Source organism: Protopterus annectens, chromosome 13.part0 (genome assembly GCF_019279795.1).
Source record: "Protopterus annectens isolate FY-2018-M chromosome 13.part0, PAN1.0, whole genome shotgun sequence".
Classification (NCBI taxonomy): domain Eukaryota; kingdom Metazoa; phylum Chordata; order Ceratodontiformes; family Protopteridae; genus Protopterus; species Protopterus annectens.
The window spans coordinates 1,355,425,393-1,355,443,425 of NC_056747.1; the positions used below are offsets into that span (position 1 = coordinate 1,355,425,393).

General features: G+C 41.4%; 1 protein-coding gene across 1 annotated transcript in view; it reads left to right on the plus strand.

The window, feature by feature from the left end:
• Window positions 1-18,033, plus strand: part of LOC122788066 (supervillin-like) — a 1,698,127-nt gene that overhangs the window by 1,514,180 nt on the left and 165,914 nt on the right. The window contains exon 26 of the mRNA XM_044054988.1: window positions 16,692-16,846. Coding sequence (XP_043910923.1) covers window positions 16,692-16,846 — 155 coding nt within the window. The remainder of the gene's footprint in view (window positions 1-16,691; window positions 16,847-18,033) is intronic.

Consider the following 18,033-nt stretch of genomic DNA (forward strand, 5'->3'; position numbering starts at 1 on the left):
GAGGCACCCTGGAATTATCCCCCTTTGGAATTTTATCCCTGGGATAATAATTGTCCTTTATCATGGCTTAATTGCAAAGTGGTCTGCCATTGTTTCATGGTTACTGTAATGTAATCAATCAGTGTAGGATGTACCTTATACATTTTTAAGCACTCTTTTATCCATGAATGTGGGATACTATCAAATGCTTTTTTATAGTCAATCCATGTCATACTTAGATTCGTCCTTTTCTTACAGTTCTCCACTATAACTTTATTTAACAACCAATGATCCTTTGTTCCATATGACTTTCTTTTATTGCTCTTTTGTTCTACTGTCATAATTGAGTTTTCTTCTAAATGACTATAAACTCTGTTGGCGTCAGTCCCCGTGTATAGTTTGTACATCATTGGAAGACAAGTTATTGGTCTATGATTTTTAGGATAGCTTGCAGGTTTACTCTTAAGTAAGAGCATTGTTTTTCCTGTTGTTAACCAGTGCAGTGTCTGTTCGGGGTGTGCATATAAATAGTTCTTACTCATGGCTAGATCCTCATGTAAAGAAGTTAATAATTTAAGCCAAAAATTAGGTACTGCATCTGGGCCTGGGGTTTTCCAATTAGAGGCTTTTCTTAACTTTGTTTCAGTCTCTGTGGCTGTTACTTCATCCCATTTCATATCCTGTACCTTTAAACTTCTTATTCTTTCTTTACTTCTATCCATTTAGCATCTTTATGTTTCACAGGATCTTCATAAATACTTCTCCAAAATGTATCTACTTCCTCTTTTTTTGGTGGTCTTTCAATTCCTTTTACCTTATTCCCCAATTCTCTATACAACTCTTTTGGGTCATCAGTAAATTGCTTATTTTGTGCTTTTCCCTTATATTTATATTCGTACCTTCTGAGTCTTTCCGCCTGTTTTGAAATTTTTAGTTTGTTATCTCCAATAGTGCATATTAGATCCTGGTCTGTTCTAATACTGTGCCCTGCTTTTATCACATCTATCTTTCTTAATATTTTTGTTTATCTGTTCCCTCTTCTATAATCTTCTAACAATGAGACTTCTTGTCTTAGCTGCTTTATAGTATCCTCTCTTCGATATCTCCATGATGGTATTCGCTTTTGTCCCCCTTTTCCCTCGCTATCCTATGTTCCTGTGGTAGAATTTTATCACTTATTAATTTAGCAGCACAGTAATATATCCTGTTTACTTCTGTTATATCGCATGGATCTATGGACTGTCCTAATTACTATGTTCATTTGTTGTATCAAACTTCTGACTTTTGGGGTTTTATTGACCTTCTGCAGTCTATTTCTCTCATTGATCTTGATATATCTGTCTTTGTCTATTAAATCAAGCAACTCTTCTCTTAACTCCTTTTCTTCCATACTGAGGGCACATCCCTTGTTTTCCATTTCCCCTGGGCATTCTATAGAAAGTTCTTTAGCATCTTCCTGTGGCACATTCTCTTCAATTTCATCCTGTGCCATCCGTTGCTCTGTCATACGGGAACTCACTGGCCTATCACTCCTCAACACTGACTGCATCAGAGTTTCCTGTTAAATTCCTTCCTGTAAAGTGAATGTTTATACTGGTTTCCTGTGGAAGGTTCCAAAATATTTTGATATGGCACCTGACCAGTTACTTCTGTTCCACTGGTTTCCCCTTAATTTGGATATCCATTGCTCTATCCTGTTGTGGTGCTTTCTGAATTTGATTTTCTACACATAATCCTTCTCTTTGCAGCTGTTCCATTCAAGACCAGTGTGGATCATAGGTTCATAGGTTCATACTAGGCTATCTGCCCAAGGGCATTTATAAGCCTAGCCCATAGTTATGTGGCTTTCGCCACCCCTTTAGTTTGAATAAAAACTATGCCTATCATTTTTCTGTGCCTCTGTCAAGCAGTGACACTGAAGTAATCCCTGGGGTATATCTGCGATCTCCCATCCATTGGTCAAGATTCCTCTTGAACAAGGCCAGCGAGGTGCTCTGCCTCACATGTACCGGGATTTTGTTCCACAGCATAGGGAGTCTCTGGGTGATGAATCTGTCCCTCCAGCACGTTCTATTTATAACCGTGTCAAGGTTTAAGTCTCCGCCTTGTGGTTCTGAGGGATCTAGATTTTTGAGGTGAAGCATATTCATCAAATCTGGGTTTGACATGGCCTTATATGTCAGGCACAGGTCACCTCTGAGCAAGCGGTATGAGACTGAATAGAGCTGGAGTTCTTTCAGTCGGGCAGCATAAGACATATTTTGAGACCCTTTATCCTTTTGGTGAGGAACTTTTGGGGCCTTTCAAGCTGCAGCAGGTGTCTGGTCAGATACATTCGAACGGGCATTGTACTCAATCATAGGTCTAATGAGTGATGAGTACAGGGGACGATGACCTCCCTTGATCTAGATGTGAATCCCTTCATGATCAGGTGGGCGATACAGAAGGTTTTCCTAACTACTTTAGCAACATGAGTGTCAAACGAAAGGCTACTGTCAACTTGGGTCCCCAGATCCCTGATGACTTTTCTGTGCTCAGTGGATTGCCACCTATATGGTAGCTAGGGGTAACCTTGTTTTTCCCGAAGGGTATGACTATGCATTTTTGGCGTTTAACTTCAGGCCATGGCTCTGGCACCAGTTATCCATTTCTGTGAGGCCTTTCTGGAGGATATCTGTGTCAGATGTGTTTTCGACTATGGAGCCCAGTTTGCAGTCATCTGCAAACTTTGTCAGCCATAACCCTCCTGTGTTTGCTTGTACTTCAGAAAAGTAGATGCCGAACAAGAGTGGACCCAGGACTGAGCCCTGTGGGACACCACTTGTGACAGACTTTGAGTCTGACATGGCTCCAGCAACTCTGACCCTGTGGGTTCTGTCACTTAGCCAGTTTGCAACCCATCTTGTGATGTATGGGTTTACATTCAAGCTGATGAGTTTTTCGATGATACCTGAGTGGGGTATTTTGTCGAAGGCCTTTGCCAGGTCGAGGTAGGCTGTATGGACTGCCTTTCACTCATCAATGGCCTTGGTGACTGTCTTGAAAAAGTCAACCAAGTTTAAGAGGCAGGATCTGCCTTTGACAAAGCCAAACTGGGTTGGATCCAAAGTCTGCAAGTTCCCTATGTCTTTATTTATGAGTTCCATTATGATCCTCTCCATGGCTTTGCAGATAAGGCTTGTCAAGCTAATGGGGTGGTAATTTCCAGGGTCTGTGGAGGCACCGCCCTTATGAAGTGGGACCACAGTCGCCAGGCGCCACTCCTTCGGCACGTATCCTGTGCTGAGGCATAGAATAAACAGCTCTCCTAACTGTCCGTATAACCCCTCGTTTAGTTCTTGATGCACAGAGCCGGGGACACCATCCGTCCCATGGATGCTGTGTTTTTGCCTTAGTGAGGGCAATTCTCACCTGGGCGTTGGAGATGTTTGGGGGCTACAATCCTCTGGAATAGATATCTCCTTTGGGGGAGGGGAGAAGTTTGCACTGAACCTGTCAGCCAGTATGTTAGCAATGTGTGTAGGTTCAGTAATTTTCACATCATTTTGAACTAATTCTGAGCATATCTGGGAGTTTCCTCCTAGGTTTCTAACACAGCTAAAGAAGGCCTTATGATTGTCTTTAGAGTCCTTGGCGATTTTTCTCTCAAAATTTGCCTTGGATGATTTTATGAGAGCTCTTAGTTTTTTATGTATAATGATCAAAGGTGTCTTACCTTTCAAGGATTTTGCTCTATCTTGTAGTAGCTTCCTCCTTTTGTTGTAGAGCTTGTTTATGGCTGGGGTCCACCAGACTGGACGCTTGCCTTTGGTACAGAGAGTCTTAGTTTTGTTTGGGATTGCCTGATCCATGCAGTCCTGTAGGTGCTGGTAGAAGGCATTTGTATTTCTCATCAATGGATGAGAAATCATAACTTCACATCTGGGTGGCACCCATGTCCCTTATGGACAGAGGCAATCTGCAAATTCTGTAGAATCTGTAAAATGCTCAAGGCATAAACACAAACCCGTGCCACCCTCCTGCCCCTAGGGGCAATATACTGGGTAAAATTGGGTTATTCAAAGGGGATCCTGTTTCTATCCGTCTGGAATGACATGGTCGATAAACCTCGTTGCTTTTCCAGAGATGGTTTGCACCTGACACCACTAAGGCTTTTGGATGCCGGCAAAGGTTCTTGCCTTCCCCCCAGTGCCATTGTAAGACAAGGTCTCAAAAACAAAATTGCTGATGTGAATATTGCCAACCATAACAAAATAAGGGTTATGCTGCTAAACGCTAGGAGCTTAAACCAAAAAACTGCACACCCTGGAAGCACTTCTGTCACTGGAGGATGTAGCTATCTGTGCAGTCACAGAAACCTGGTTCAAGGCCTCCGAGAGTACCCTGGCCATGCATGGCTACAGTGACTTCCACACCCTCAAACCAGAAAAGAAACATGTGAGAACCAAAGGAGGTAGTGCTTCTGTCTCTATTAGGGATACATTCACTTCCTGACTAGTTAGATTGGACAACTCCATGAAGTTACTCCCGAGTTCAGATTACTGTGGGTAAGACCCCCATTCAGGTCATAGCTAGTTATAGATCCCCCTCCATGGATCATGATGCACATGGGGCCTACTTGACCAAACTGTAGTCAGTCTAAATATTGCCAAACACTCTGGTCATGGAGGATTTCATTTATCCCACCATCAACTGGGAAACCTACTCTAGTCCTAACTCCCTAACTCACTAGTGCAAACGTTCCTTGGCTTTAACTCAAATGCCCTGGAACAAACTGTTCAACCCCCAACAACAGGAACAAACATACTAGATCTGATCCTCACTGACATGACAAACAGATGCACTACCGCAACTGTCAGACCATCATTAGTTAAATCTGACGCCTTCGAACTGGCACTAACACCAGAACTCAGAATGGGTGAACTGAGACTAAAAGACTTCACCAAAGCAAACTGTACCCTCCTAGGGGAAGTTAGAAATGCCTTCCAAATCCCACCCCTAGCTAGAAGTGGTACTACACCAACACTTACACTGTAGCCCTGTACCATCACTTGTATAAGAGTATAGATTTGGCTGTTCCAGAGAGAATCAAAGTCAGAGCCCTGGGTAATAACAAGACACCCTAATGGACATCCAGCATCAACAGACTTTAAAACAAATGCAAAACGTTGCTGTCTAAGAAAACTAAGGTGAGAGCGCCAACAATGGAAACGCACCAGCCTCAGCCTCAGCAGGCAAGTAAGACAGCATGTCAAATCCTCTAAGGGTAACTTTGAGAAAAATTTAGCAGTCACAGCCAAGGATAACCATAAGGCCATTTACAGCTATGTACGTAGCCAGAAAGGTAGGACCCAAGCATGTACCGAACTAGTGACCAACGGTATCACACACTCTGATCCCACAGTAATAGCAAACCTGTTAATGGACAGATTTGGCAAAAATTTTACTCCCTTATCCCCTCCAAACATAGCACAAACCTTGCCCCCAACACCCCCCACCCTACAATATCCAAAGAGCAGGTCACTAAAGCTTTGTCTAAGGCAAAAAAACACAGCCTTTGTAGGACCAGACTGCATCCCAAGCTATCTTCTACTCCAACTAAAACATGAACTAGCATCACCATTAAGTACCATATTCAGTCACAGCCTGACCACAGGGTTTGTTCCTGCAGAATGGAGAACAGCAACAGTTATTCCCCTCCACAAAGGTGGCCTAGCAACTGACCCAAGGAGTTATAAACTCATAAGTCTGACAAGCCTCATCTGTAAAGCCATGGAATGTATCGTTATGGACCTCATAAATAAAAGACATAGGTAACCTCCAAACCCTGGATCCGACCCAATTTGGCTTCATCAAGGGCAAATCCTGGCTGTTAAACCTGGTGGATTTTTTCAAAAATGTGACTAGACCCATTGACGAGGGCAAATCTATGCACATAGCATACCTCGACTTGGTCAAGGCTGTTGACACAATCCCACACTCAAGCATTACCGATAAACTTGGCAAACTGAATGTAAACCCTTTTTGTTGTAAGATGGGTTGCCAACTGGCTGACAAACTGGTCACACACTGTCAAAGTGGGTGACTCCATATCAACCAGCGGGGTTCCACAGGGGTCACTGCTGGGTGCCCTACTGTGTGGTATATACTCCTCAGAAGTTGAGGTCAAAACTAAGGGGCTGTGGCGGACCAAGTTTGTGGACGATTGCAAACTTGGTGCAATTATTGAATCCCCAAATAGTCAGTGTACTTCAGGAGGGTCTTATGCAGACCAATGACTGATGTCTTAGTCATGGTCTCAAAGTAAATTAAAAAAAATGCATAATCATTCCATTCAGTAAAAACAATGTCTCTTCCCACTATCAAATTAACAACAATACCATATGTACTTATGAAGTGGTAAGGGAACTGGGATCACAAGTAGACTGCGACCTTAACTTCGACCACCATGTGTCTGTTGTAGTAAAGAAGGCTTTCTACGTAGCACATTTGATTAGTAAAGTCATCTCCTCTAGATCAAAGGAGTTGTAACCCCTCTAAACTTGTCACTCTTCAGGGGTCATAACTGAGTATAGTGCCCCTTCTGGCATGTACCATACAAAGCACCTGCAGCAATTAGAGAGACCTCGGAGATTTCTGACAAAGAAGATCAAGGGACTCCAGCACATGCCTTACACTGACTAAAGTCCCTGTCACTACACTCTGTATCATATAGACTTCTTAGGGGAGACTTATTCCTGGCTTACAGAGCAATCTCTGACCCAAATGTAAGGAATTTACTGTCCATCTGTAAATCAAACGGGACTAGAACTTCCCATTCCATATGGCCTGTGACTTGAATAGGACATGCTGGAGGGACAGATTTGTCTCCCAGTGTCTGATGTATTTTTGGAATAGGATGCCAATTCATGTGAAGCAGAGCACCTCTATGACACTATTCAGAAGGAACCTGGACGAGTGGATGGGGCACTGAAAATCCTTACCAGAGATGTTGGTCACAACTTTCCTGGACATGGGCAGTCATTATTAAATACAATCCTGGGTATTGAATAGAGTATCGATGGTATTACATTGGGATGAAATGGCTAGGCTTGAAATGACCCCCAGATCAATATGCTAGTAACCTAAGATTATATTGGCTATGTTTGCAAAGGCCATTAGCCTATTAATCTGCTATGAACCTATTACAAAAAAGAGTAAAATAAAACACATTGACCTCTTTTCCATATTTACTTTATAACACCTGCACATTTCTATCTTCCGCTGTGTTTGTTGACTAAAAGTGTGAAGCACTACTCCAGCTGCAAATAATGGTATCAGGCAAACAATACTGCAAAAAGTATTGCTTGTAGGTCAGAATGTCAGTTACAAACAGCACCCCCCCCCCAAAATAAAAATAAATAAATAAATAAATAACTTCCTTCCCAGAAGAAGAGAACCAAAACTCTGATAAAGCCAATGGTGATATATTAGCTTTAAAGTCAGAAATATAAGGTATTAAATGAACCTTGTTGGTAATAACAACAATCTGTTTTTTTTTTTATTTTGTTGCGCTTTTCTCCCTGGGCCTGTGCTGAAAAAGGACCTGTGTCCAGTCGGGCTTTCCTGGTTATCAAATGTAAAATAAAATAAAAAAATCACAAAGAAATAAAAGCTCTGTAACTCATAAAAATGTATTTATCTTCTAATTAAATATGCATGCAGTGAGCAATAGCCCCGAGGGAAATACTATCCACAAATTCAACCGAAAGTGATCATCTCGTCACCAAAAATAAAGTTTTCTTCTTCTGCATCAAGTGCTTTGGAACTAGGGGAACTTATTGTGGCTCTTGTTTTACTGGACCATGACTCTCTTTATCATTATAAACCACAGTTGCTGATTGGTCTAACATGCTGAGACCACTTCTTTGTGACCAGCACTGCCTCTGTTGGTTCTAGAAGCATGTTTGCTCTCTCAGGAAACATCACCTTCATAAAAGATGGAAAGAGCAGACAGAATTTAAGATTTCTTTTTCTCCAAAGTTATATTATTAGGGTAAAATTCTTCTTCTTCCTTCTAGTAGCGCCATAAAAGTCCTGCTCACAGACGTCATCATAGACTTGTAAATCAGTTTTTCCCAGTCTCCTTACAATGTGAAAACTTTCTCCTTTAGTAGATACATTGAACATCTCACAGTTATCTGCCTTGGCTACTACTAGGTACAAACACCTGACTGATATCTGTGTTTGATGGGAAGATCTTCAAAGCTAAGCCTATCCATTGCATCAGCAATTGCCTTACAAAACCACAGATGTTCATGTCCTGTTCTATTCCAAGGATTCCATGTAATGTAATGTTCTTCCATCTTGCACAGTCTTCCAGTGTTATTACTTTAGACTCTCACTTCTCCATCTTAACATGGTTATCCAAGAGTTGTGTCCCAGTGTACTTAAATGTCTTGTTAGTGATCCAGGATTATGTCTGAGTTAGCTATTGGGCTTTTGCCATTTCCAGAAACCTGTAATTTACTTTCAGAAGAGTTAAGGTTATTAAAGTCCATTGTGTTGGATGACTCTGTTGTAGACTGAATGGAAACCACTCGTAACAGTGTTGCTTAATTCTGTTAGCATGCCTAATCAGAAGATTAATTCTTTCTGTCCTTGCAGTAGTCATGTAACTTTAGCAGTTTTTTTTTTGTGTTAAGCAAACAAAATGACAGGTAAAAAAGTTAGAGAAAATTTTCGTATGTAAAAACATGAAAAAGACCCTGCTAAATCAGACACTTTACTGTGCAGTACTTTTGAACCTCGTTTGACTACTTTTTACTTTTCAGCTGTTCCCATTAGGGGTTACCACAGCGGATCATCTGTTGCCATTTCTTCCTGTCCTCTGCATCTTACTGTGTCACACCAGCTACCTGAATGTCCTCTTTTACCACATCCACAAACCTTCTCTTAGGCCTTCCTCTTTTCACCTTACCTGGCAGCTCCAACCTTAGCATCCATTTCCCAATATACCCAGCACCCGTCCTCAGCACGTCCAAACCAATGCAGTCATGCCTCTCTGGCTTTGTCTCCAAACCTTCCAACCTGGGCTGACCCTCTAATATACTTATTCCTAATCCTGTCCACCCTCATCACACCCAGTGCAAATCTTAACATCTTTAACTCTGCCACCTCCAGCTCTGACTCCTGCCTTTTTGTCAATGCCACCGTCTCCAACCCATATAACATAGCTGGTCTCACTACCCTCTTGTAGACCTTCCCTTTCACTCTTACTGGTACTCGTCTGTCACAAATCACTCCTGACACTCTTCTCCACCTGGTCCACCCTGCCTGTACTCTCTTCTTCACCTCTCTTCATCCTCACCATTCGTCTAGCCTCCCCTTCATTCACACACATGTATTCTTAGTCCAGCTGACCTTCATTCCTCTCCTCTCTAGAGCATATCTCCACCTCTCCAGGGTCTCCTCAACCTGCTACCTACTGTCACTACCGATCACAATGTCATCGGTAAACATCATAGTGCACGGGGACCCCTGTCTGATCTCATATGTCAACCTGTCCATCACTATTGCAAATAAGAAAGGGCTCACAGCTGATCCTTGATGTAATCCCACATCCACCTTAAATGCATCTGTCACTCCCACTGCAGACCTCACCACTGTCACATTACCCTCATACATATCCTGAACCACTCTTACATACTTCTCTGCCACTCCCGACTTCCTCATACAATACCACAATTCTTCTCTAGGCACCCTGTCATATGCTTTCTGTGAGTCCACAAAGACACAATGCAATTCCTTCTGACCTTCTCTGTACTTCTCCATCAACACTCTCGGAGCAAACATCGCATCTGCAGTGCTCCTTCCTGGCATGAAACCAAACTGCTGATCACTAATCATCACCTCCCTTATTATCCTAGCTTCCACTACTCTTTCCCATAACTTCATACTGTGGCTGATCCATTTTATTCCTCTGTAGTTACTACAGCTCTGCACATCACCTTTATTCTTAAAAATTAGTACCAAAACACTTCTCCACCCCTCAGCCATCCTCTCACTTTTCAAGATTTCATTAAACACACTGGTTAAAAACCCGACTGCCATCTCTTGTAAACACCTCCATGCTTCCACAGGTATGTCATCTGGACCAACAGCCTTTCCATTCTTCATCCTCTTCATAGCTATCCTTACTTCCTCCTTGCTATAATCCATTGCACTTCCTGATTCACTATCCCCACATCATCCAACCTTCTCTCTCATTCTCTTCATTCATCAGCCCATTAAAGTACTCTTTCCATCTGCTCAACAGACTCTCCTCACTTGTGAATACATTTCCCTCATTATCCTTTATCACCCTTACCTGCTGCACATCTTTACTAGCTCGGTCCCTCTGTCTAGCCAATTGGTACAGGTCCTTTTCTCCCTCCTTAGTGTCCAACCTTTCATACAATTCTTCATACGCCTTATCCTTAGCCTTCGCCACCTCTCTCTTCACCATACACCTCATCTCATTATATTCCTGTTGACTGTCTTCATCTCTCTGACAATCCTACTTCTTCTCCGCCAACCTCTTTCTCTGTATACTCTCCTGTACTTCCTCATTCCACCACCATGTCTCCTTGTCATCCTTCCTTTGTCCAGATGTCACACCAGCTCATCACGCCTCGTTTGACTGAAGATGCAAATTACTCCTTAAAGACATACAAGTGTTTTAGCAACATGACTTATTTAACTAGAAATAGTTGAAGGCATCTTTATTTATCTGTAGTGCTTGTTTGACTTGCTTTTCTTTGACTATTACTGATCTCTGTCTGCATTTGATTTTGAATTGACGTTTTTCATTTAAGGTTTGGTTACTTCTATTTTTTATATTTTTCTTATATTGCATTTTGTTTACATTAAGGTTTGTGGTCTGTACTCTTCTGGGTGGTGAAGGGATAGCCTTCACCCTTCTGAGCTGGGAACTGTTGGTAAAGGCTTATTGTGGCTGTTATTCCAAGTGTCTTTGTTCATCTCAGTGGTCTGCGGTCTTGGCCTTATTGTCTAGACAGATTTTTTTCACTAATAGATCATCTAATTTGCTCATAGCTGAGCGTCAGTCATCGAGTTGCTTGTCTAACTGACTTGTTCAGTATTTCAGTTTTCCTCACTCCTCCCTACTAGATCAGTGGCAATGGATACGCACTTCCCAACTCTCTCTGTGGCCAGTCTGGTTGAAATGGGTATTCTGATGCGTAGCAATTGCCTAATGTACACTGGCAACCCACTTATTCTTAATAAAACAGCATATGCGAGAGGTGTGAATACACTTTAATGCTGGAGGCAAAACTCTGTCATACAACCAAATCTAATCCTATAGATGTTGTCATGGACACCTGCACCATGCCTGCCACCCAGGGTAAACACCCTACACATAAAACTACTTATGCTGAGGTACTTACATGTAACCTCCCTAAAATGCCAAGACCTCCTGCACAGTACAAAGAAAGGGTCCTCATCCATCATGTAAACACTCCATTAAAACACCATCTACAGCTACACATAATAACATTGTATCCATTGATGATTCTATAGTGAGGTACACCGATGTCCCCCTCATCAGACTGAGTAAGGAGACAGTCACGCTTATCTGCCTTTCTGGGGCTAGGATCCATCAAGTCACCCAGGCCCTCAGGTCATTGATCCACAGGCACCAGTATGACTTTGTCATAGTCATAGTCCATGTGGGTGTTAATGACCTGACACATACCTCCATTGACTATATGAAACTAGAGATGATCAGCCTTGTTAATTATGTGTCTCAGGCAGGTATGGACGTAGCACTGAGCAGCATATTATCTTCTCCAAGGATGATGCCATGTTACCAACAGAAAATGATTAATTTTAATGTTTGGCTTAGCTTCTAGTGTTAATCCAGGGGGATGCAGTATTTGATGGCACGGGAAGACATGGTTGACGGACAACCCTGCTTTGTTAGGGATGGTTTGCACTTATCCCTTCTAGGCTTTCAGATATTGGGAAAGACCTTTTCTGCCCCCATGATGCCTTTTTGTTTTTTAGGCAATGCTAAACTTATAAACCTACTGACTTAACTGAACATATGAAGGAATATCTGAAGGTGGTACTGCTCAATGCTAGAAGTCTTAACAAGAAGCTCCATTCCCTGCAAGCCTTCCTGTCCCAGGAGAGAGTAGACATCTGTGTAGTAATGAAGACCTGGTTTAAAGTCATAAGACATTACCCCAGCAATGCAAGGTTATAATTCCTTTCACACCTTTAGACCAGCTATTGCACAGGAGGGAACTTAAAGTGGAGGAGTCTCCGTCTATATTAAGACAAATCTCACATTCAGACTAGTTAAAGTGTATGACCCACTGGAACTCATACATGTGCAACTCCCCAGAAGCAGAGTGTCATATCGCATCCTTGCAACATATCGGTCCCCCTCCATGTCCCAGGAAACCCATACTAGCTGAGTGTACTAGAGTCCCTTGCCGTTCAACCCAATATATTGTTCATGGGAGATCTCAACTACCCCTGTATAAATTAGGAATCCTACACCACTTCTAATGCACAAGCCCACTGATTCCTAAACTTTATTAATGCCAACATCCTGGAACAGTGGGTCCATTCTCCTACCAGGGGTACAACATCCTGGAACAGTGGGTCCATTCTCCTACCAGGGGTACAACATCCTGGAACAGTGGGTCCATTCTCCTACCAGGGGTACAACATCCTGGAACAGTGGGTCCATTCTCCTACCAGGGGTACAACATCCTGGAACAGTGGGTCCATTCTCCTACCAGGGTTACAACATCCTGGAACAGTGGGTCCATTCTCCTACCAGGGGTACAACATCCTGGAACAGTGGGTCCATTCTCCTACCAGGGGTACAACATCCTGGAACAGTGGGTCCATTCTCCTATCAGGGGTACAACATCCTGGAACAGTGGGTCCATTCTCCTACCAGGGGTACAACATCCTTGACCTTGTACTCACAATAATAGGGAGCCAATGTAATATCTTTGCTCATCAGATCTGACCGTAATGCATTATTACTTGAAATAAAATTACATCCAAAGATCCAGCAAAACCAAAAACCTTTAGGAACTATTCAGAAGGCTAACCTCTCTCTACTAAGCAACACCTAGTCACTAGTGGAGTCCCCCAGGGCTTGTTACTGGGCCTGCTCCTTTTTGGCATCTATTTCTCTGAAATGGAAGCAAATGCTGAAGGTTTATGGCTGACTAAGTTTGCAGATGATTACAAGCTGGGAGTTATCATTGACACAGACACTACCCTTCTTCAAGAAGGTCTATCTCTAAGTAACAAATGGTGCCAAAGCCATGGTCTTAAACTCAGTTCTAAGAAATGCATAATTGTACCCCTTGGGAAATCAACCATCCTGACTGACTACCATGTTGATAATACACCCCTAAGAGTCAACCCAGTGGTCAGGGATCTGAGTAGACATGCAGGCAGTAGCCTTACCTTCAACCACCACGTGTCCACAGTGAAGAGGAAATACCTTTTATATTGTGCATCTTGTACGTAAAGGCATGCCATCTAGGTCCAAAGAGGTCATTATCTCACTGTACTCCTCCCTTATCAGGCCAGTTACAGACTACAGTTATTCCTTTGGTATGTACCTGACCAGGCATATGCAGCAACTACAGTGACCTGAGAGGTTCCTTACAAAGAGAATACAAGGCATAACCTGCCTTATGCAGAGCACCTTAAATCCCTTTCCCCCTCTACTCAGTCTCCTATAGATTGTGGAGGGGTGATCTATGCCAGGCTTGCAAGGCATCTGCAAACCCCACACTTATGAATCTCCTACATATTCTTAAGTCAAAGAGTACCAGAAATACAAGGTCTAGAGACCTGAATTTTGTTTATGACTTAAAAAGAACATACTGGAGAGACAGATATGTATCCTAGAGACTGCCTCTCCTATGGAACAGGCTTCCCATCCATGTGAAACTGAGTTCATCTATTATCCAGTTTAAACACAACCCAGACCAGTGGATGGGGAATAGGAACATAACACCAGGCCTGGCACCCATGTCACTTACAGACAAAGGTAAGTTATAAATACCTGTCTCTCAATGTCCTATTTGGATGCAATACATCATTATTCTTTTGGGAAAACTTGGCTAGATTTAGAAAGACCCCCCAAGGTCGTTAGCCTAGTAACAGTCTATGAAATCACTCTTTTTGTTACAGTAAAGTACACATTTTCAGTATATGTGGTTGTCTTTTTTTTTCTGGAGTGTAGTTTCATTTTCTCAGTGTTGGGAGACTTACCCGTATTCCGTTGTGTTGTTTTGTATTTATAAATCTTGCACGTTAGCCGGTAAAGCCAAACCCCAGTAGCTGTAAACGTGGCATGTTTCACACTTTTTATAGGCCCATCAGTACAGCATAAGTGGACAGTTTGGCTATTTTTTGAAGAAAACACAGGTTTCAACAAAGCCTTCTGATCATCACTGCACATGATGTAAAAAAATACTAGGAGAGCTTTATACAGATGTCATTTAGAAAATTGCACTGCTTGATTTACTTCTGTCTGTACTGATAAGATTAGTCCTTGCCCTATTGCTAGTAATGCCTGTCTTTCAAAACTTTGACACAAAAAATGGATAATCTGCACTAGAGCCATTTGTATCCAAGTCTGAAAGGGTGTATGATATGAGATGTCTTTGGACAATCTTTTATGTAATTATGGGAATTTTATACTTATCTTTTGTATTGATTCTGTCTTGTATACAAACATTTTGAAAGCTGCTGTTCTTGTTTGGTATTTTGATGATGGAACATAAAATGCTTAAATTACATGTCATTTGCATAAATACTGTGGTCATTTGGACATGTGCAGAAAAGCAGAAGACAATCTGGTGAGGACGTTTTGGGACAGACAGGAAGAAGGTAAGAGGAAGCGAGCATGTCCAGCAAAGAGGTGGATGGACTGTGTGAAAAAAAATCTGCAACAGTCAGGCGTGAGTGTTGAAGAAGACAGCAGTGTGGCAGTGAATCGAGATTTGGCAACTGTTAACACGATACCCGGACCCCATGTAGAAAAAAATGGGAAAAAGGAGTCTGATGATGATGAAGATTGTAGTTGTTTAGACAATATATTTGTGTGCTGTCTCATTTTTAATATATAGATTTATTTGCCTTTAGTTTTAAATGATTTTGCGTGACACCATTGTTCAGTTTCAGAGTATTGTGAGTATATTTAAGACTAAGTTTTTATTTCTGAATGTCCACACACTTTGTATGTATTAAATTGAAATAGCATATTCTATAGAGAGATTTCTTTACTATTATTCATATGCAAAGGTCTTTGTAGCTGGGTTAGTATGTGTTTTATTTATTGTTGTTTGTATTAACTTGATCACATGGGGAAATTATTTAAATATGGAGTGTTGGAAATGTGGATTCAGCACTAAGAAAGCTGTGTAGATCATGAAACCAGTACGCTGGAAGGTCATTGGGATTAAAATGTGTTTACACTTTTATACCAGTGTGTTGGCTTTTCTTTGTGGAATATAATTTCATTTAGGTATATTTTCAGTTCCATGTGTTACTTTGGTGGTTCATATGCATTTTAGTATGTGTGTAACAATCTGACCACATCAGATTTAAAAAGAGCACGGATCTCTTATTAGCTAATACTGCATTTTATCCTTAAAGGTTTTTCTTCATTAGTACAGCCATGTGCCAGCTCAATATCTGCTGGTTGTAGCATTATGTAGTGTCTCCCTGTTTACAAAGTGTCGTCATGTCTCCCTGTTAACAAAGAGTTGTCATGCTCCTTATGAATAAGTTTAACACAGGATGTGCACAACCGGTAGTGACTGTCCACATATGTTAGATGTGTGTGCAGCCAGCGGAGGCAAGCCTTAACTTAGGGTTCAAGCAACTGAACTGGCTAATGAAAGCGGATAACATATACATACTAAATCTAGAGCACTTGATAATAGTTTTCAGTCTTACTCACAAACACCGGCTAATCTACAATGTATGTACTGTACCTGTGTACTATGTATGTATTCTACCTATGTTCCAAATTTCAGCTGTACACCACAAATCTATTAATTACCTTTATTTTTTAAATTAATATTTTTTGTTTGTTCTCTTCACTGTAACTGTTTATGTGCCGCATACCACTGTAAAAACATGTCTCTTGTAATTTGTGTGTATACTGACCATGTCTAAATAACTAAATGTGTCTGTAATTTTTCTTTGTGGAGCTTTTCTCACCAGGCCTCTGCTGAAAAAGGGCCTTTTTGGCTCAGTCCCACACCCTCGGTTAACAAATGTAAAATAAAAATAAATAAATTGTCAGTACCATGAAAGTGATGACTTCCCTGTCGGCCTTTAAATTCAGAGTTATGTTGTGCAGATTTTGTCCAAGTAGGAAACATTATGTGATATCTTATATGATCTGAGGACATGCTGCAACAAAGTCATATTTAGGTTTTGAAAAGTTTTACATCCTTTAGGTATTCTGCTAAAATCATAACTTGATGCAAACCTAGTAATTTTGGATATGCAGCTTGTTAATAAAACAGGTAAGTACTTGTTCTTGTCCTGCACAAACTCAGGCAGCTTGGATTTAATAAGATTGTATATCGTTCATTTTTTAGTGCATTCATTACTAACAGAATCCAACAAGTAACTGTTCTACTTTTTATTCACTTTTGTTTTATGTGCTACAGTGGGTAAACGTAAGCAGCCTGATGCGTTAAGCAGTGCTGGACCTGGGCGTGAGAAATGTGCCTATTTCTTCTGGCAAGGCTGCCGATCCAGCGTTAGTGGCAAAGGAGCTTCGGCACTGATGACCGTGGAGCTTGGCAAGGAAAGCGGTGCTCAGGTGAGAGTGTGAGCTGCATGCTGATTCGGTTAGCTTAAGTTATTTCTTATAAAGTGGTGGTGCTCAGGTGAGGGCGTCCGCTGCATGCTGATTCGGTTTGCTTTAAGTTAAGTCTTAAAAAGTGGTGCACAGGTTAGGGCACGAGTTGCAGGCTGATTCATTCAGCTTAAGTTATTTCTTGTGTACCTTCTTAGCATAACGTCGGAATGTATGTAAATCATTACTTTACACTTAGTTTTAGTCCTCATAACCTTTTCTAAGGCATCTTTTACTAAGATATTTGGGAAAGAAAAACTGTGATGATGGATTACATTTCTTGTTTTCTTCAGAACTTCTAAATACAGTTTTCAATGTATGTTTCGGTGGAAGTGCTGCATGTGCAGAACTCTTCTGTCATGTTACTTGTGCATGTGGGAACTGGATTTACTGTGACTCAATTTATCTGCAGTGAAAAAGCATATTTTGAAATATTGATGACCACTGTGACCACGCTGTCAGGCACGTGTGTTTCACACCACCCTGCCTTATTGTTTTCATCCTGCCTTAATGTTAAGCTTATTCTACTGTTGTCTTCACAAATTACTTAGTAATATTACAGCATGTGGTCTAATTTAATTTCAGTCATGTTGTATTGCATGGCAGATATCCTGTCTGAGGATATGGACTGAGTTGTTTTCAGTTCTTCCCCCAAAGAGCTCACTTGGATTATTTTGCCCTTATGAAGGGATGTGAGGAATTTCATTATTTATAACATTCACTCAGAGAGGCTGTGCAGTGAAGGGATGTGAGCAATTTCGTTATTCATAATGTTCACTCAGAGAGGCTGTGCAGAGAAGGGATGTGAATGATTTGGTTATTTGCAACATGCAAAAAGAGAGGCTGTGCAGTGAGGGGATGTGAGCGATTTGGTTATTTATAACATGCACTCGGAGAGGCTGTGCAGTGAAGGGATGTGAGCTATTTGGTTATTTATAACGTGCACCCAGAGAGGCTGTGCAGTGAAGGGATGTGAGTGATTTGGTTATTTACAACGTGCACTCAGAGAGGCTCTGCAGAAGTAGCATAACTGAGTTATGACAAAAAAAATGCATGCTGTAAGTAAATGTTCCTTAGTCTGTTATAAGCAACAACAAAGTTTACAATTTGAATTAAAAATTAATAATCGCCAATCCCCCAATAAATAAAAT